The sequence below is a fragment of the Podarcis muralis genome, chromosome 8, assembly GCF_964188315.1.
Source record: "Podarcis muralis chromosome 8, rPodMur119.hap1.1, whole genome shotgun sequence".
NCBI lineage: Eukaryota > Metazoa > Chordata > Lepidosauria > Squamata > Lacertidae > Podarcis > Podarcis muralis.
The window spans coordinates 55,617,265-55,638,494 of NC_135662.1; the positions used below are offsets into that span (position 1 = coordinate 55,617,265).

Sequence of the window (21,230 nt, forward strand, 5' to 3'; positions counted from 1 at the left end):
TTCCTTAATGTACATCCTTGGGGGGGGGGGGGGACCATATGTGCATTTTTCTAGATAGCCCAAGTTTCTTGAAGTTTATCAGTACAGTGATGCCCCGGAAGACGAATGCCTCGCAAGACGAAAAACCCACTAGACGAAAGGGTTTTCCGTTTCGGAGGCGCTTCGCAAGACGAATTTCCCTATGGGCTTGCTTCGCAAGACGAAAACGTCTAGCGAGTCTCGCCATTTCCCCCCCGCTTCCCCCCTTTTTTCAAAGCCGCTAAGCCGTTAATAGCCTTTTAACAGCTTAGCCGCTAAGCCTTTAATAGCCGCTAAATCGCTAATAGCGCTAATCCGCTTAGCCGCTAATGGGCTTGCTTCGCAAGACGAAAAAACCGCTTGACGAAGAGAATCGCGGAACGGATTCTTTTCGTCTTGCGAGGCACCACTGTACATTCATAGTGGTAGCTGAACTAGAACTTTTGAAACCTTTTTTATATTGACCCAGCTTATGTCCAGAAAGTAAATGGTTGAGCCTCATAGAATCATAGAGTTGGAAGAGACCACAAGGGCCATCGAGTCCAACCCCCTGCCAAGCAGGAAACACCATCAGAGCACTCCTGACATATGGTTGTCAAGCCTCCATAGCTTGATTTTAAGACAACAAGTTTATCTGTACAGTCTTAATTTCACGTCTTTCATTAACACGAGTTACAGCCAGATCAGTATCATGCAAAGCTTCAATCCTCTTATGGGCATTCTACAAACTTTTATTTATTCATTTATAACTAAACCTTTTCTGACTGATAACAGTTTGTTGGACTATTTTACTCGGTTGTTGTTATGATCCACACTGGTTTTTCATTTGTTTCTGAATGCTATTCATGAATGACACTTTTGAAATACTAGCTCTTAATATAGGGATTACTGTACAATACATAAGTAGGCCAGTCCTGTAAAAAAAACAACAACAAACAGTTACATTCCAAATGTTTTGTATTGTTTAATTCCTTTACAAATGACATTTGTATATTTAAGACGACATCTCTTTTGTCAACAGACAGAAAATCCAGTAACTTCAGTGGCAGGACATCAAGGTCAGCAGTCTGTAACTGACGTCATTCAGCAACTGCTTGAGTTGTCAGAGCCAGTGGAAAATAATCAGTCTCAGCAACCTGGTCAGCAACTCAGTATGGCTGTGGGAATAAACAGAGACATTTTGCAGGTAGGGTAAAAGAAACTATTTTGGAACCTTACCTATTCTTTCCTAAAATTTAGTAGGCTGGGTGGGGTGGAGGAAACAACTATCTTCCCTATACGGCGTCAGATCACCTCTAACTTCACCCTGCTAGATTGTGCTGGGAGCTGAGAAGAGTCACATGTGGAGAAAAGAGTACTAGATACATTAGGCTATGGTGAGTGGTCCATGACTGTTTTCATCCTCACCCTAACACAACAATAAAGGAGTGGGTGGTCCTCCAGTTGTTAGACTTCAGCTCCCATCAGTTCCAGCCAGCATGGTCAATGACCTGGTAATGGGAATCATAGATCTACAACATCTGAAAGGCTTCCCATCTCTGCCCTAGTGTTTGCTGTGTTTGATTCCCAGTAGCTGAGGTAAACATAGAAAATTACTGCTTGATGCAAGACTCCTCTGTCCCTTGTGTTGAACATTCTTGAGGGAATGGCAATAGCAGCTGCTAAGTACTTCTTCCAGTGAGCTTCATTCTCCATTCTTCGGTGTCCAGAGCTGTCTTAATACTGCTTAGTCTCAGCTTTAATAAAAAAAGAGATAAATATAGGAATTTTGTTTTTTAAAATAGTGGCATTATATGACAATTTTTCTTTTAAAAAAGCACTGCTAATTAAGCCTGGTAAAGCTGTAGCTTTTTGGAAACAGAGAGTGTTTCTCTAGTTTGACAAAATTCCTTTGGGTAATGGATTGAAATTGTTAGGAGTTCTGCTCTGATTTTCTGAAAGAGAGGGTGCTGCATTTGATAGATTCTAAATATTGCTTCTAATATAACAAGTGACTGTTGACTTCAGATTTTTTCCCCACAAGTAAAAAAAAAAAAAGTTATCTGAAGACTTCAAAATAGTCAAAATATAATTCTTTGCATAGTTGACTTATTGCATTCTTGCCAAAACCTTTGGTCACATATTTATGAATCATGCGCTCAGTTTAATTCATTATGTTTGTCTTAGCAAGCCTTGGAAAACAGTGGGCTGTCTTCAATCCCAGTCTCAACAAATGCAGACTGCAGTGAAAACAAGACTCCTTCAAGTCAGGATGAAAATGCAGAAGTTCAGAATCAAGTCAACACTAGCAATCCAGAACCAATTAAAGAGCAAGAAAATCCAGAAAAAGTAGAGAAAAAGGAAAAAAGAGTTCTGAAGAAAAAATCCCAGTTTTTACCTGGTAATAATGAAATTGTTCACTATACAATACCATTTATTATTGTTTATCACATCCATTTTTCCTTCTTGTCACCATCCCATGGAACAGATACTGGGTCATTTCAATTCACTAGGAGTCAGGTTCTTTGAAGACAACTTGGCTGGGGATTGGACTAGGATGCAATTTCTGCTTCCTCATTGGAGCCAATCTCTTGTCCTCTTGGAGAATCGGGTGGAAGATTAGATGGGTGAAAATATGAGGTTGGGTGTAGTTTATCAGTCTTGTAAACTTAGTCCCCTTCTCCTGGAAGTCCAGGAGGGGTGAGTTGATCACTTTCTGGGTTCTTGATCTTGCCAATCTGTACCAAGGACTCATAACCAGACAGGACTCTTAATCCCAGTATTTCCAAGACTTGGGCATCCTAACTTTCTGGCTAGAAAAATTCCAATCTCCCTCTTTCCATGAGAAAGTTAGCTAATTCTTGCACTGTGCAGAACAAATAACTCTTAATGTGCTCTTCACATCGAAGGGAATGGATGATATGCAGGCAGATAGGTTAAGCAGACAGGATATTTAAGATACCTGGAGTGCATAATACCCTAGTTTTAGCAATGAGAGAGTCTACAATCACATTTATTACAATCCTTTTCCTTGTGGTGCTGTAGCAAAGGATTCAGACCCATTGTAACATCAGTTCCCATGTTCTGGTTTTTCTTGAAGATGGGCTCAAGCAAGACCTTAAGCCTGATATTCTCAGTGACAACTGACAGACTGTTTTGAACTGGTGAGGTCCAGTAGGTCTCCTCATGTCCTACTTCTTAGCACTGCCACACATCTCCCCATTGTAAACTAAATATAATACTCCACCAAACATCTCTTCCGAGGTGTTTACTTTTTAACTCTTAGTCAAGACTGTATTTTTTGTAGTTATTAACTCACAGGCCAGACCTCTGGCCAGACCTTTTCTTAGTTCCTAAAGCCAATTCTCATTTCCATCTTACGCTCTAAAACTAAGTATATTAATGGAACCGTTAAAATCTTACCTGTGCAAGACCCTTGCCCTTCAGTCAATTCCCCTCCGTTTGCCACTTTTGAGGAGAGTTATGACACCTTAAACTATCTTACCCATGAAAAAACAGTGCTACCTGAATATTCTACTCTTTCCAAATATAATAAACATCTTCTCTTAATTAATACATTTTTCCAATAGAATTTATTTAGGGCAGTTTATCAGTTTAAATAAAACCTCACTGTATAATCTAGTTCCATTTATTTCCCCTTGCTTGTTTTATTTTAATCTAATATTATGATTAAAGCTAGTTTCTTATACTTACAATTTTGTTTAAATCTGAGAAGAGCCGTGACTAAAGGGAAATGGAAGATGTCATCACTTTGTTTACCATAATTTAATATTGAGTCTCCTTTTCAAATTCTGGCTTCTTTTTCTGAGACTGTTGTATTAATTGTATTTTAAGTAGTAAAATATGTACTTCTGTGATCTCCTCTAAAATTGTATTTCAGGTACCATACGTGAGGAAAACGGAATACGATGGCATATTTGTCCATATTGTTCTAAAGAATTTAAAAAGCCCAGTGATCTAGTGAGACACATCCGCATTCACACTCATGAAAAGCCATTCAAATGTCCGCAGTGTTTCCGGGCCTTTGCTGTGAAGAGCACCCTCACAGCACACATTAAAACACATACCGGCATTAAGGCTTTTAAGTGCCAGTACTGTATGAAGAGCTTTTCTACCTCAGGAAGTTTAAAAGTGCATATTCGCTTACATACAGGTAAGCTGCCACATTTATCTTTTCGTAATACTGAGAGAACTTCCTGAAGAATAGGAAAGTCTTACTGAAAGTTGCTTATGTGCCTTTTACATGCAGGACATTTTATCTGATTAATTAGTAAGAAATCTGAAAATATTTTTCAGCCAGTTGTTGTTGTTTTTTTTACAGTTTTAATCAGTAATATGAAAAACTTCAAATATTTTCGACTTCCAGGTTTGAAATCTTGCCAAGTTCTCACTTTAGCAAGGGATGTTAATTTTATTATTATTATTATTATTTCAGGAGCTTCATCTGCATGTCTATTTTAACCAAAGCAGGGCGAGGCAGTGAAATTGTATTGACTCAACCCACATTGCCTTCATGCACTGTTCATAATATTTTACAGAAGAGTTGCCATGTTAGTCTTTTGCAGAAAACACACCAGAACTTTGTTTTTGCTTATCCTCTAATTTACTAGTCCTTAAGATGCCATAAAAGTAAAACTCTTCATTGGTTTTGGCTGTAATATGTAACTGATGCTCAAGTGTTTCACATGTATTAGCCCAATAATGCATGATCCTTAAATGACAAAATTGGGACTATAGATGGACTTTATATTACATGTTATGTATGGATAACGTGGTGGAAAGACAGATGGATGGATGAAATCTTGGTGTTCCACCACAGATTGGTTATACTTACTTTAGTCAGTGTTTGACTGGGACAGTAGTTGACTTTAAGATGTGATTTGAATAAGCATCCTGTAACATGTGCAGTATTATTTAAATGTGGATATTGCCAGTGCTGTACTATGTTGCTTTTGGATGTGTATTGCCACCCACGGTCAGGTGTAACTCGTCTCATTTAGCTATGTCTAAGTAGAGCTGGATTGGGTAGTAAATGCTTTGGAGCATGGAAGAGAAGCAGGAAGAAGTGTGCAAGTCCAAATATTGCATATGAACTCAGTGTCCTACACTGGTAGGACATCAGTATCTCACAGACTTTATTTCGCACAGACTTTATCGCACAGACATATTTCACATGCTGAATTATGTATAGAGGCTGTAAAGGGGAAAGTTTCTAGATGAGGTCAAGAAATACATTTACTCTTTTGTCTTGCTTTCGAAGCTGTAGAATATTAAACACATAATACGCTATTCTTTTTTTAGGTATTAGACCTTTTGCTTGCCCACACTGTGATAAAAAGTTCCGAACTTCTGGTCACAGAAAGACACACATTGCCTCTCATTTTAAACACACGGAACTAAGAAAGATGCGGCATCAGCGTAAACCTGCAAAGTTTCGTACAGGAAAGACGAGTGTTCCAGTACCTGATATCCCTTTGCAAGAACCTATACTCATCACAGATTTAGGTAAAGTGTGCACAGTATGATTTGCTTGCATAAAGTCTTACTATTTAGTTTTAGAATAAAACTAAAAACCAGGATTCCCAGTTGACCAAAGAGATGCCTGAAGAAAATGCTTGTTGATTGCGTTTTGATGGTCATTACTGTGAAAGCTGTTATGTAATTAGGCATGTAGCTTACTTTGTAGTCCTCTGAGCCATTGATTCGGTTAAAGAGACATTTTGGATAGAGCACAGTGTCTGCGGCAGTAATGCAGTTATCATGACTTGCAGCATTACACTTATAACACAAGCTCAGTATGTGGTTCATGGAACAAATCAGATTCGTATGCCTGTAATTGTGTGAAAAGCTGAAAGATGATACGTAGTAGTTTTTAAAATTTCATGCAGGGAAGATATACAAGCAAATAAATATTCTACATTTTCAGCATAATTGTTCTCAGCCTGTTGGTCACCTGAGATTTTAAATAGCATAGTGTAAATAACTACCAGGTCTTTGCAAAATTAAGCTGATACCTTCTGATAGCTAGTTTGTTCATTTAAAAAAGGAAAACATTTCCTTAGATAGACACACAGGAACACATTTAAGGCTTTAAAGAGAGTTTTAAGTTTTAACATTCACATAAGCTAAAGTAACAATAGTGTCTTCTTTTCTCCATATGAAGTGGAAGGAAGGGTATAATTACAATAATTACATTTTATTTATAATTGCATTTCATTTAGGAGCAAGAATATGGCTGTATTTGGACAATCAAGCTCTTGGCTTAATATGCTGAGATAGGTACAAAGGTCAGGCACCTGCATGCAACTATGCTGCTCCTCCCTTCTTATAAACACATAATCAAGCCAGGAAGCCTCAGTTAACCAGAGCTTCTCATTGCATTCAGACTGGGAATTATGGTTAATTACTTCTAAGCAAGCCAGAACACGAAGCCATGATTTAAAGATGGCTTCAGTATTCTGGCTGTTTTGGAAGCCCTTAACCATAGGAAGTGTGGTTCCTGACATGCTTCAGGAACCTCATGTGAAGAGCAAAGCAGTTGTGGGCGGCTGAAGTTTGTCCATATCTCAGTTTCTTAAGCTAAGAGCATGACAACTTGAAAACAGCTGCTGTTAGGTGTTAACAATTGTTTTAGTATTTGAAACTGTCTCAGTTTGATCCATCTTTTTCTTTCCTTCTCTATACAGGTCTTATCCAGCCAATCCCAAGAAATAGCCAGTTCTTCCAAAATTACTTCAATAATAATTTTGTGAATGAAGCGGATAGGCCATATAAATGTTACTACTGTCATAGAGCATATAAAAAGTCTTGCCATCTTAAACAGCATATACGGTAAATTCAAGAGCAAAAATGTGGGTGGCTGAGAGAATGTTCTAAAAATTAAAGAACAGGAAATAGTTCTTTCTCTGTATTCTCACATCTGTCCCGTGCTGCTATACTGCCAATATACTTCCTGTTTCACCTTCGTTCCAAAGGCATAGAACACTAAGGTTTAGAAAGCACAAAATACAGGGCTGCTGGAGAGTGTATTTTTTTTCCTTTGTGAGATTAAGAGGGAATCTTCACTTCCCTAAATAGTGCTGACTTTGTCCTGCGAATATTGAGGTGCCCTGTATACCCAAATTAGATAAAAATAAAAATATTTATTAAAATAAATAGATGGTATAATAATGTAATTATTGCATCATATAATATAATAGTTTAGATCCACCCCAAATCATGATGCACTATGCCTAGCTTATTCCACCCTACTCCCTTTGAACCACTGATTCTTCCTTAACAATCAGCAGTAATGATAAAATTATTTATAAAAGTACAGCATCATGTTTATAAATTGGGCTAGGTAGCAACAAATTTATGGGTTCAACCCTGTAACGAAATAATTATAGCTGTAGAATAAATAATTACTTTTAGGTTTATATATTAAAAAACCCAGTTATTATGTAATTTAGTATGACTATATACTAATAACAAACTCATTCTCCAAGTACTTATTTGTATGTGGCTATATTGGCACCATCTAGGGACACGGGTGGCGCTGTGGGTTAAAGCCTCAGCGCCTAGGACTTGCCGATCGAAAGGTCAGCGGTTCGAATCCCCGCGGCGGGGTGCGCTCCCGTCGTTCGGTCCCAGCGCCTGCCAACCTAGCAGTTCGAAAGCACCCCCGGGTGCAAGTAGATAAATAGGGACCGCTTACCAGCGGGAAGGTAAACGGCGTTCCGTGTGCTGTGCTGGCTCGCCAGATGCAGCTTGTCACACTGGCCACGTGACCCAGAAGTGTCTTCAGACAGCGCTGGCCCCCGGCCTCTTAAGTGAGATGGGCGCACAACCCCAGAGTCTGTCAAGACTGGCCCGTACGGGCAGGGGTACCTTTACCTTTACCTTTATATTGGCACCATCTACACATAGTAGGAACATACTAGTAAGATTGGGGGAACCCAGAGCTTTACAGAAGCATGTACACATGCACACACCCTTCAGAAAAAAATTGTAAGGGAGAGAAGAGACATCAAAACAGTTAAGTGAGGACCAAACATGTTCAGTGGGCACAGAACGCTGGCTGATGCTTTGGGGGGAGGAGGCGGAGGAGGCGGGTTGGAATGGCTTGAAACTTGGAACAGCAGCATTTCATTCAGCAGCATTTTGTTGCAGGTCCTACTGTGAACGTATAATAAAACACAAATCCGTTTTGCTGATTTGGGAACAGTTATATGAGTGCCCCTCTTCCACCTGATCATTAATAATCTTGAACTTGAACATTTGCTCTTCCTTCCGTCACACTTTGGCATTTATTTATTTTTTAAGATCACATACTGGTGAGAAACCATTCAAATGTTCTCAGTGTGGAAGAGGCTTTGTGTCTGCTGGAGTATTGAAAGCACATATCCGAACACACACAGGATTGAAAGCTTTCAAGTGTCTAATATGCAACGGGGCTTTCACAACTGGCGGGAGTCTAAGGAGGCATATGGGCATCCATAATGACCTTCGACCATATATGTGCCCATATTGTCAGAAAACATTCAAAACCTCATTAAACTGCAAAAAACACATGAAAACTCACAGGTACGTGCGTTTTAACTGTATGCTTTCTACGAGCACTTGATCTTGTATTGCTACTGTCTGCTTGGGCAGCCAACCTTTTCAGTTTGGGAATTTTAAGGGGTCTTCTCAGTGTGCCAATAATGAATTTCTAGCCAACTTCTAAATGAGTGATTAGGGCTGGCATGGTGTCAGCATTTGGCTTGGTCATGCATGGGTCAGGGCCCCAGCAGTTATACATTGGTACTACTTTTAAAAAACATGTTCAAGGCCTATCACTGGGTAGGGAAGCGCTAGGCTGGACATCTGTAGCATCTCCCTTTGTCCAGTGTTTGGTCCTGTCTCCAGTCTAGTGTTATTTTGCAATCTTATGTTGGGGCACAGAGGACCCGTAACAGATGTATTTTTTGGGGTGGTGGAGTAGGAAAATGTAGCTATGTTGGGTCTGGGACTTCTCCACGTAGTGTAGGACTCATCTCAATGTTCAGCTAACAGTGTCAATGACATCAGTTGTCCTTGCAGCTCACTGTTTGGACGGCAACATGGTGCCCATTTTGTAAGTAATATTTTTTTGCAGGTGAACAGAATGGAAATTTGTTATGATTAAAGGATGATAGGAAGGTAGTCAAATACAAACTAAGTTATTTTGTTATCCTGAGGTTTTTTAGTTATACACACAGTTAAAAGACTCTTACTGTCAACCTCATATTTTGTTAGTGCAATAGAACTGTCGTCTTCCTCTTTCAGGTATGAGCTTGCACAACAGCTGCAACAGCACCAGCAAGCTGCTTCAATTGATGATACAACAGTAGATCAGCAGAGCATTCATGTTTCTACTCAGATGCAAGTTGAGATTGAAAGTGAAGAGCTGCAGCAAACTGAAGCTGTCACAACAGATCAAGAAACTATTTTAGATTTGGACCAGCAACAGGTTGTGGACTCGGAGGAAACTGAACTGAGGCCACAGTTGACTGATCAACCACTTGGTCAAGAGGAAGGTAAATGTAGTAGAAAAGATTGGTAAATAAGTCAGTTTAAAGGGAAATTTGTTTAGCAGCTATCCTTAAATGTTGTGATTAGGCTTAATGAACCTGATTTTTTTTGTGAGTCTACTGTGCAAAGCTGCAGCAGTAGATGAGTGGTGATATGAATGGTCTTATTAATGCATCATTTATTGGGGACAAATCTCAACTCAGTATGAGTTTCAGGCTTTCTGTGAACCTTCCTTTCATTGCAGAAAGAAAGTCACATTAGACCCATGCTGCAGCTCGTTCATTGAACATTATCGGTGTTAGAAATAGATGTGACAGCTAGAAGTTAAATGATACCTTAAACCTGGGTTATGGGTACCACAACAGAATGCCTAGGCATGCTTTTTTATAACAAGAATACAAAGCTGAAATTTAATGGACTGCAGTAAAATCTTATGTTCATTTTTCACATTTCATTTCATTTCCAGATAGATTTGTGACATCCCAACATGCACTGCAAGAAAATATGAATCAGTTTGAGCAGCAGACTATAGCACAGCAATCATTTGATCAGCAAGCATTATCACAAGGTTAGTAAATGTCTAAATAATACTTTTCAAAGTGACCTATGAGTATGTTTTTGCAATGTTTGAAAGCTTCAACAGCATTCAGCTGCACAGTGACTGCAGTTCCAGAACGTCACCACATCTACAGAAAAAGGTTGGTGCTTGTGAAACTGATTGAGTGGAGTTTCAGAGCCAATCTAATTTGTGAAACTACAGGTTTAATTATTTTCTTTTAGGAAAGTTTTCTGTTTTATTCATCTCATAGAAATGTAAGGTATTAAGTAATGCTAGACAAAGCATGGTTTTAAATCTGTATTGTAGAAGATTTCTATTTTACTTGGAATGCTCTCTACAGATTTCCTATTCTTTGAAGGTTATTTGATATTCCTGGAACCATTCAGAAATTTTAAATCTCAAATATATATATATACAACTCCTTAGAAAGGGACTCCTTCTTTGGGGGATGAGCAGCTATCCTCTTGTGCTGAGGATATTTCTCTGGGGGGTGGGGTGGAGGGATCCTGGCGGTGGGCAATTTGATCATTAGGAACATATACCTATCCCCTGGATTGCCTGGTAGATAGTTCTGAAATGGAGTCAGTGGTTGTGATGGATGGGGGCTTCTTTCAAAAAATGGAAGTCTTGTCTAAATGAAGAGAACAAAAAGGAATATAAACTTTGGCAAAAGAAGTGCAAGGGTAAGTGTAAGTGTAAAAAAAGAATTTGAGGAACACCTTGCTAAGAACATTGAGGCCGGTAATGGGACTACCCAGGTGTATGTGGCAACAAAGTTGGCATCTGGGTTTATTGCAGGCTCTGGTACCAGTTTCCATGTTAAGTTTGGTTGCTGTATTATTGTGGGTGAGGAGGAATTTAAGATTGGGTGGCTGTCTGTAGGCTATGAAAGGTCTTCCTCCCAGAGCTTGAGACAGAGACTTCAGTCTCCCAGGACATTCAATACAAGATCTCAAAGTGGCTGTCTTATTACAAAAGAATTTCAGGAATAGATTTGAAAGAGAAGTTGCTGAATTAGAACTTATCACTAAACTGAAAATATGGAGAGACCTGGTCTGAACAGCAATATTGGATTCTTATCCCATTACACAGGCTAAAAAGATTCTTGGTCCTTTACGTACTGTCCCTTTAAAAAAATCTTTTGGTTTTTCTTTTACTTGTGGGACCAACTGTCACTAACAGTCACTAACAGACTTACCATACCCATTAGGCAATCACCCATTCCCTCCCCTCCCTCTCATTATATATAGGGGTCTGATGACTTCTGTTTCAGAGTATCTGAAAAAGTGTGCATGCACACGAAAGCTTATACCTTAAACTACTCAGTTGATCTCTAAGGTGCTACATTATAATTTTTAAATTCTTTTGGAAGGATTCTTTTAAAGTAAGTAAGTAAGTAAGTAAATTTTTATTTATACCCCTCCCCGGCCAAGACCGGGCTCAGGGTGGCTAACATCAAATATCAAATACATTAAAACACTATCAAACAATTGATTAAAATACAGCTTAAAAATTAGAATCAGGATAAAATTAAATGATTGCCCACGAATTACAACCATAGGAGTTGGGACTTTTTTGAAGACTTGATTCTTTTAAGGGTTTTTTTTTTGTTTTGTTTTTAAGAAGAGTCTTTATAACTCATTTCTTCCCATGAAAGAAGAGAAGCAGTAGAGGAGCAAATAACTTCATGTTGAAGAGGCACAAATATAGTGGAATAGGAATTAGTTTGGGATAATGTTTATGCTGTTATTGTTTGTACTGAGTCTTACATTTTTGTGAAACCAATGTAGTTAAAGGAAGCTGGGTCAACCTGTTAGACACATGTCCACATAACATTAAATTCAGAATCTGAATGGCTCTGAGCTAATTGAAACTTTTTAAGGAAACTTCAAATTGTGTTTTGTGGAGAACATAGTTGAAAAGAAGGCAAACTTGGGGGTAAGTATCCTTATTGCTGTACCTGTTTATTGGATGCCAATAAAGTTTCTTTTTTTGCTGTTTTCTTGTAGATGAAAAGGAAATTATTATTGTCTTTCCATAAGTTACCATTGTTTTGTTCTTTATTAGCTATGGTTTGATCCTATTGGCTTATGTCTCAGCAACACCTAGGATTAAGCTCTACAAATTCCATATCATTTTGGTGCCACTATCATGACTCCAAATCCCTGACCTTCCATGGCAAGGAGGACAGGGATTTTAGGATCTATTAATTTGCAAAGGCATGTTCAATCTATGATTTAAAAATCTATGGATCTATGATTAAAAATTGGTACAAGGTTTTCCTTACATCTCTTCTTGCTAGGTGAATCGTACTGTTGAGCTGTTATAGTTTGCAGAAAGTGAGTTGCTTGCATTGTAATGGATGAGTGTGAGTTATGTACTGTATAATAATAATAATTAATAAATTGTTCTTTATTAAATTTGTATATCACCCTATACCTGCAGGTCTCAGGGTGCTTCACAAGATAAAATCACAATATAAAAACACAAAATACATAATAAAAAACCAAAACAATCCAATAACCTCACACCTAATAAGGCTTTCTCATTTGTCTTTTGGTAGGTTTTACTGTTAATGATGGCTACAGTCAGCAAAATCAATTTCCAGCAGTACAGCAGCTTCAAGATTCAAGCACCCTTGAATCCCAAGCTCTTTCAACAAGCTACCACCAACCAAATCTACTTCAGGTTCCTGCACCAGATGCTATTAATGTAGTAAGTATTTACTTGAAAGGTTTGTAGATTTTTTTTAGCTTTGTGGAACTTGCATTCTTAGGTCAGATATTGCTGCTTCAGAGAGAAGAGCTGTACCTCTTCACCAACTGAACATTTTGCCTCCCCACAATGACCTGTAATGCCCAAGACATTTGGGGGAAATGGAAATGGTGACTGGACCTTTGAGACGTCAGCTGTTCTAAAGTCACCACCTGCAACAGCAAAATAGAGTTAAAAAGAAGACGAATAAAGAGTCTGTCACCTTTGCTAAAGACAAGCTTCCTTTAGGAGTAGGCCATTTTATTGCCACACAACGCTGCTTGCTTAAATGTAGAGTTTAGCCATCATTGTTACATGTTTAGGTGAGTTGATTTTAGTATTGTATTGACAACTGAAAAATTAATATTTGCTTCCCAGACCACCCGCCTGATTCAAGATCAGTCACAAGAACTTGAGCTGCATCCTCAACGCTCTCAGTTTCTGGAAGATAATGAAGATCAAAGCAAGCGTTCTTACAGGTTTTTTGAACTTTGCAATTGGCCATTCTTATGTAGTTGTTGAAAGGAAAAGTCCACTCTCTTACAGTGGGACTTACTTCTGAGCAAACACAGATTTGCAATGTAAATTGGTTTATGGGCTGCATATATGTCACTGGGAAACATTTAAGTCGTAAATTCATGAACTACAACTCTGTATAATAATATCATTTGTTGCTAGCAGTAAACCAGGAAGCAATGACATGTCATATTTATTTACAGGCCATCATCAAAGTTGACTTTTCATTTCATTCCAATTGAACTTCCATTTTTGTAGGTGTGAATATTGCAACAAGGGTTTCAAGAAATCCAGCCACTTGAAGCAGCATGTACGTTCTCACACTGGAGAAAAGCCTTATAAATGCCAGTTGTGTGGACGAGGATTTGTTTCTTCTGGGGTTCTTAAATCTCACGAGAAGACACATACAGGTGATAAAGCAGTAGTAATATCTGGTTCTTTTGCAAGTCATTTTAAACCTTGTAGTTCTCCTGTGTCCAAAAGAAGAGCATGACAGTATTAGAATTTCCTCCTGAATTAAACCAAAGGTCATGTAGTCTGGCTTTCTGTTCTCAACAGTGGCTACTGAGCAGTCCAAAGCAAAGCATATAAGTCATTGCCATCTCCAGAATTCAAAGTATTCTGCCTCTGATATGGAGATCCTATTCATCTGACATGGGTAATGGTTATTGGTAGAACAGCCTTTTAAAATGGTCTAAATTAGAGCATATGGTGTGGTGTTTAGAATGCTGGACTAAAAATGGGGAGAATCAGTTTCATTCCCCACTCAGCTATAAAGCTGATTCCATGATTTTGGGCCAGTCATTGTTTCTGCTCCTTGGAAGAGGAGTGGGATAAAAATATAAAAAATAATAATAAAAAAAATTAGTGACTATCAACACGTTTCTGATAACAAATTGAAAGCAAGTCGCTGCTATGTGCTTGGAATTGCACCTTAAATCTGACTCATTGTTGAGCATTTTCTGTTAGATCACCAGAAAGCCTATTTGCCCTTTTTCCTTCAGGAGTTAAAGCATTCAGTTGCAGCATTTGCAATACATCCTTTACTACTAATGGAAGCCTTACTAGACATATGGCAACTCACATGAGCATGAAACCATACAAGTGCCCATTTTGTGATGAAAGTTTCAGAACTACTGTTCACTGCAAAAAGCACATGAAAAAGCATCAAACTGTGTCTTCAACGGCAGCATCAGGTGGAGAAACAGCAGGAGGAGGTGAGTTTTTTTCCCATATGCATGAATAATCACTTTGATATTTAAACAGTGTGATGTTCACAGAGGTTGTTTGATTATTTTAATGGGCCTCTAAAAGTACTCTATAACATGTTATTGCTTCTCTATTGAAATATGCAGAAGATGATGATGAGACCTCTGAAAGAACATCTTCTAGAAAGTCTAGACCTGGTGTTATCACTTTCACAGAGGAAGAAACAGCAGAACTTGCAAAAATCAGGCCACAAGAAAGCGCAACTGTTTCTGAAAAAGTTCTTGTCCAATCTGCTGCAGAAAAGGACAGAATTAGTGAAATCAAAGACAAGCAAGCAGAAATGGAAGCTGAGCCAAAATATGCCAACTGTTGTACTTACTGTCCAAAAAGCTTTAAAAAACCTAGTGATTTAGTCAGGTAAGAAGACCTGCCACCCCAAAGCTAAAGAATACACGAAGCACGTTATTTTTGCAGCTCTGTTTTAATCATTCTGGCCACAGTCTAAAGAATTCCAGCATTTATTGCATGCCAAGTTGTTTATTAACTAATTTCTTAGTAGCAGCTGTTCATATCACATTGGATCCACTTCTGAAATGTGGAGGAGCTTCAAATGTAGCTTGCAATATGGAATGGGAGGCAACAGTTCAAATTAAAAGTGTCTGAAGTCCTACTCATAGGACTTTCGCAGTGATGGTGCCCTGTTTCTGGAATGCCCTCCCTAAAAAGGTCCACCTGGTACCTGCATTACAGTTTTTTCAGCACAAGTTAATACATTTTAATTTGTTATCTTTCATTATGGTTGCTGATGTTAGTATTTAATTGTAATGGGTTTCAAATAGCTTATTATCTATATAGTTGTATATCACTGGTATCTTATACGATGAGGGGTGGTATAGGAATGTTTTAAATAAATTAAAGCAGTCCCTGGATTGCAACCATTTTATGAAAAGCTTGTTAAATGAAAATCTGTGGCTTAGTAGCTCCAGGTATAATTGGACTTGGAAAATGTTTCCAAACATGTTTTTCCAACTTGCTTAGCAAACCACATTTCAATGCTCCTCAATTTTTTTAGACCTAGATGTTTTAATTGCTTTGTAAACATTGGTGTTGGCCAGCAGACATTGAAAAGCATATAGTATTCGCATAAGCATATAGTGATTGAAGAACAACTATTTTTGACTAGGCATGTGCGTATCCATACGGGAGAAAAACCATATAAATGTGATGAATGCGGAAAGAGTTTTACCGTAAAGTCTACTCTGGATTGCCATGTAAAAACACACACAGGTAAGCAAGATGTTTTATAATTCCAACTCTAATGAAATGTGCAGGTGAAAAAAAACCCAGGAACATCAAAACACTTGAATTTTTAAGGATGATAATCTGGCTGGGATGTTTGGGTTTTTATGGAATATTACAGCAGTGGGTGGTTGTTTTCAGTGTTGGAGGGTGCTTCCAGATGGAGGTTTATTGTGGAAGAGGTGCTGCTAATGCATGTTAGCTTTTCTCACTGCCCACCTGATGTCATTGTCATCAAAATGGCAGCCTGTACTTAAAAAAATATGAATCAGATATATTTTTTTACTGTGGAAAAACCATTGAGGAAAAATAACCCATTATATATATGCAACCATCACTAGTGTGGAACTGCCATTTCCCCTCCCCAGACAGTATGTGCATGCGTATTTCTAGCAGTTTGCCACACACTGAAAGCATGCTGCAATTTCAACAAGCCAGGTGGAGCTGTTTTCTTGAAATCACTGCATTTGTGGGAGATGACTTTGGATACTGCAATCACAGTACATACTTAATTATTATTTTTTATTTATGTGGAGCTCTTATCAGCTAAATATCAGCCTTGTGCAAAACTTTTGTATTAAACACTTGCTACAGCTGTTCATATTTTAAACCATAAGTTCAGGGACATCCTACATTGAAATATATGTCCTTGCTCATTGTCTCACTTTCTGCGTGGAAAGTGGATTGGGAACGGAAGACAGGAACATGTAGGGACACAATTTTCTGACACAATGTTTGACAGTGGCCTCCTCTGTACACGCTCAACAGAATTGCAGTGGGTCATAGCTGTAAAGAGATTAGGATCTTTATTTTCACCTGACAGACTGTTTTCTTACTCTCTAGGTCAGAAGCTCTTCAGTTGTCATGTATGCAGCAATTCATTTTCTACAAAAGGTAGTCTGAAAGTGCATATGCGCTTACATACAGGAGCAAAACCCTTTAAATGCCCTCACTGTGACTTGAGGTTTCGAACTTCTGGACGGAGGAAGACTCACATACAGTGTCACTTTAAACCAGAGGCCAAGAAGGCCAGGAAGCCTGCGCCTCGCACTCCGGCTGAGGGACTACAGCCAGTAAACCTTCTTAATTCATCCTCAACAGATCCCAATGTTTTCATCATGAATAATTCTGTTCTGACAGGCCAGTTTGACCAAAATTTGCTTCCACAAGGTCTCGTTGGTCAGGCTATACTTCCTGCTTCAATGTCAGGTAAACACTGTCGTTGTTCTGCTTGGGGTTTGAAGCCTCTTTCTGTTGGTATTACCTGATAAGGAAGAAGTAGGTCTATGGTTCATGCTCTGAACAAGGCACAGCTTGGGCGAGATTCACAGGTTTGGCTCACTCATTGCGCACTTCATCGGCTCACTTGGCTTGAGCAGCGAAGATCACTCTGAGGAGCTGTTGCATGTACATTCCTCTTGCACCCGCACTACCTGCCACAGTTCAGTGGCCCAGTAAGCCAAAGGGAAAGTTTGGCTTGGGAAAAGGTGAAGTGACTGCAAACAAAGCCCCCATCCTTTAGCCAGTCTGCCCACCTAGCTGGGAAAGGAAAGTGGGGAGGGGAACGGAACCGGTTAAAGTTGCCCCCCACCTGATACTCTCCCCCATCTACATCGGTTGCTTTTAGGATATGCCGGATAGAAGAAAGGGAAGGGCAATTATCTTTGTTTACAAGCACTTCTTGTGGGCTGCTTATGAATGCGATATGTTTATCCATAGAAGATAGAACTTGTTGGCATGGCTTCCTGAAAATAAAGGATACTATATGTATATATATATATGACTGTTGTCCTTTATAGCTGGAGGTGATTTAACTGTATCCTTGACGGATGGTAGTTTGGCAACCCTTGAAGGAATACAGTTACAGCTTGCTGCTAACTTGGTTGGACCAAACGTTCAAATATCTGGAATAGATCCTACCAGCATCAACAACATTACATTACAAGTATGTTTATCCTGTATTATCTTTTATAAACAAATAGTAAGTTTTGCACAGATAAATGCAAAGAGACTGCCTTTGTATATATACTGCTCATGCATAGCCTGGCTTATTAAACCATTTGGGGGGGGGGCAGGCTTAGCATTATGTGCAAATGATGTGATTGTAAATAGAAAACATCTTAATCATCCGTGCAAATTATCAAGCTTTAGCAAAAACTAGATTTCATAACTTAACTCTTGCTACCATGGTTAGAGTTTTCTTTCAACTAGCTTACTTCGAAGATGGGGAAATACTTTCTCTGAGAAATTCTATAATATTTTGTGGGGAGGTGTCATCTATTTGCATCTCCTATATTCATTTTCTTTTCAGATTGATCCCAGTCTTTTGCAGCAGACGCTACAACAGGGTAACGTACTGACCCAGCAGCTAACTGGGGATCCCAGTTTGGCTACTCAGAACACCTCCCTCCAGACAGCAGATAGTTCAGTGCCAGCAAATGTGGTAATACAGCCTTTGTCAAGCTTGTCCTTACAGCCCACTGTTACCTCTTCAGCAAATATGACAATAGGACCTATATCTGAGCAAGAAGCTGTTCTGACTACGAACACTGCTGGTAAGCATGATACAAAAGCACACACTTCCATTTTGAAGGGTTCTGTTGCTAAAAGCTCCCAGAATTATTGCACATTTAAATTTATTTTGCTCATCTTTTCTGTAAGTTTATTATATAAATATTAATTTCAATTTTAAGAGCAAATATATTATTGCCCTTGGCAAATACTGATCAACCATGTATTTCTATCAATAAAGATTTATTTATTTTAAAAAACACAAATGAAATTAAACATGTTCCTGGTTGAGGAACATTTATGTATTTTTAATTTCCTAATTGTTTAAATCGTTTACTATATGATGCATCATTATCCTGAATAAATAGGGTGATTGGGTTCTTTATAAAGAGTTGTTTGCATGTACAGTCATGCATAGAAGTGGCTGAGTGGGCTAACTATTTGGATAAATTCTTTCAAAGGCCTCTCCTAGCCCCCTGTCTGCTAGCACCCTGAAGCAGATGAGGCTGTATACAGTGGCAAAAGAGATTGACAACTAAAGACAAAGGGGAGTGAGGATTTCTACCCATTCAGTTACTTCCAAACAAGTGCATGGGGCTACTTGCCAAGACATAGGATAATCTGCATCGAAGTTGGGAACACCATCTCTTCTCAAGCATTGTGATTCCTCCTGGGATTGTTTATATTGCTTTTGTGAATAATTGGGCCATGCCAGTTTAAGTCCTGCTGCTGTGCCTTCTGCTTATCTTGGAACAGGCATCACAACAGTAAATATTAACATATTGAAGTTTGGCTGCTGATTATTATTATTACCACCCTGTTTGTATTTAGGTTCGCAGGATCTGTCTCAGGTCATGACTTCACAGGGTATGGTTTCAAATTCAAATGGTCAGCATGAGATTACACTGACAATAAATAATTCGAGTCTGAGCCATGTTTTAGCTCATGCCTCTAGTACAACTACTTCAAACTCATCAGGAACCCCTCAAGAAATTACCCTTACCATATCTGGCAAGTATACTATCCTCATTTTTTGTGTGTAAAGTTACTCTGTTTGTCTGATAATATATGCTTATTACTTCACAAGCCCTGGTTCAAAGATATCCACACACTTTGGTGTAGTGGCATTTATTTTCCCTAGCATATTAACTCTTCCTCTATTTGCTGTTTTAACTTCAGGTAGGTAGCCGTGTTGGTCTGACGCAGTCGAAATAAATAAATTGTCCAGTAGCACCTTAGAGACCACCTATGTTTGTTCTGGGTATAAGCTTTCGTGTGCATGCACACTTCTTCAGATACCTTCTTCAGATATCTGAAGAAGGTGCATGCACACTACCCAGAACAAACTTAGTTGGTCTCTAAGGTGCTACTGGACAGTTTTTAAAATTTATTTTGACTGCTGTTTTAACTGAACTCTTTAAAGATGTTTTTGATTTACTGTAATATTAATTTAATATTTTCATTTAATATTTACAGTTTGACAGATTCCATGAGTTTGTTTCCATAGCACTACAGCTATTTTTTCTTGTAAAATTAGAATATTTTTATGTATTAAAAATGCAGAAGCAAATATAGATCTCCATTGGCTTATAGATTTAATTTTGCATTTAGGCCAGGATCTTATTCAGCATAATTCCTCTGGAGCTAATGAACTGAATGGGAATCTACGACTGGCAACACCAACAATCAATAATCAGTCAGCAGGTGCTACATTAACAATAAGTAATGATCAACTCCTCTCTCAGAGCCCAGTGCTGAACAGTAGTTCAGGTAGGCATTTAATAATTTTTCTCAATAAATCGTATTGTGGCATCTTATTATATTCTGGCTTAGCAGTTTCAGTGAGCAATTTCCACTTGTAAATTATTACAGGCGGCAACCATTTTAGGCCCACCGATGTGCAGGTCCTTTTGGACCCAGAAGAAGGCAGGTCCAGTGGGGGCATGGCACACTTATTACCACTCCACTGATGCGCACGGCGGCCGGGAATGGAATCTCCGTGTGAAACGGTTGCTGCCTGTAGTGTGTACACGGAACATGGTTATGAAAAGTGGACAGCCATGAGTATTCGTAAAAGTATAATGCTAGGCAGATTCGCACATTTCCCAACTAGTAAATTATGATAATTATGTGTAGAGTTTTGAAATATCATACCTTTTTACAGAGCTTAATGCATCAAGTGGGAACCTTCCTTCAACACCCCCCATGTCTCAGCCAGCTCAGAATTTAGTAATGTCATCACCAGGAGTCGGAGGAGATGGTAGCGTCACATTGACCCTAGCCGATACTCAGAGTATGCTATCTGCTGGTCTTGATGCGGTGACTCTTAACATCACATCGCAGGTTTGTGTCACGGTTCTAGCCTATTCCTGATACTTGGTACCTGCTAATTAATATTCCAGAAACCTGCTAATTAATACCTGCTATAAAACTAGGGCAAAGGAAACCTGAATGCAGCTTGACAAAGAAAATATTTGTACAGTACAAAGATTATGTTCCCTAATGTATAATATCAATATAGTTACTTTTAAAATTTACTCTAATACTCCTATTGAACTTGTTTTGCCTGTGATTTTCAGTGCTTGTTGACTTGCAGTGTTTCTGCTGCTGCAGTTGTTTAAAGATTACACTGTCAGGTTTCAGCTCTTTTTGAGAAATCTTCATTGTTAATAGTTACTAAGGCTTTCTTTGCTAAGCATTCATCCGCTGTTTTCTCCCCTGGTTTTACCATGTTAATTAACACACTTGCAATGTACCTGTGGATTACTGATAAGCAAATTCTTGCTGTAAGGGTAGTTTGAAAACAGCTTCAGGTTGCTGTAGGCTGCAC

The 21,230-nt window shown here is 38.7% G+C and overlaps 1 protein-coding gene across 5 annotated transcripts in view; it reads left to right on the plus strand.

Annotated features, from left to right (window-relative positions):
* ZNF236 (zinc finger protein 236) overlaps positions 1-21,230 on the plus strand; it is a 45,341-nt gene that overhangs the window by 15,876 nt on the left and 8,235 nt on the right. For all 5 annotated transcript variants that reach the window (XM_028737489.2, XM_028737491.2, XM_077933207.1 and 2 more), the window contains exons 9-28: positions 1,040-1,204; positions 2,185-2,398; positions 3,899-4,171; positions 5,320-5,523; positions 6,705-6,849; positions 8,323-8,583; positions 9,307-9,557; positions 10,019-10,120; positions 12,675-12,826; positions 13,244-13,344; positions 13,640-13,791; positions 14,386-14,598; positions 14,737-15,007; positions 15,774-15,877; positions 16,733-17,098; positions 17,689-17,834; positions 18,201-18,444; positions 19,232-19,411; positions 20,012-20,170; positions 20,565-20,743. In XM_028737489.2, coding sequence (XP_028593322.2) covers positions 1,040-1,204; positions 2,185-2,398; positions 3,899-4,171; positions 5,320-5,523; positions 6,705-6,849; positions 8,323-8,583; positions 9,307-9,557; positions 10,019-10,120; positions 12,675-12,826; positions 13,244-13,344; positions 13,640-13,791; positions 14,386-14,598; positions 14,737-15,007; positions 15,774-15,877; positions 16,733-17,098; positions 17,689-17,834; positions 18,201-18,444; positions 19,232-19,411; positions 20,012-20,170; positions 20,565-20,743 — 3,882 coding nt within the window. The remainder of the gene's footprint in view (positions 1-1,039; positions 1,205-2,184; positions 2,399-3,898; positions 4,172-5,319; positions 5,524-6,704; positions 6,850-8,322; positions 8,584-9,306; positions 9,558-10,018; positions 10,121-12,674; positions 12,827-13,243; positions 13,345-13,639; positions 13,792-14,385; positions 14,599-14,736; positions 15,008-15,773; positions 15,878-16,732; positions 17,099-17,688; positions 17,835-18,200; positions 18,445-19,231; positions 19,412-20,011; positions 20,171-20,564; positions 20,744-21,230) is intronic.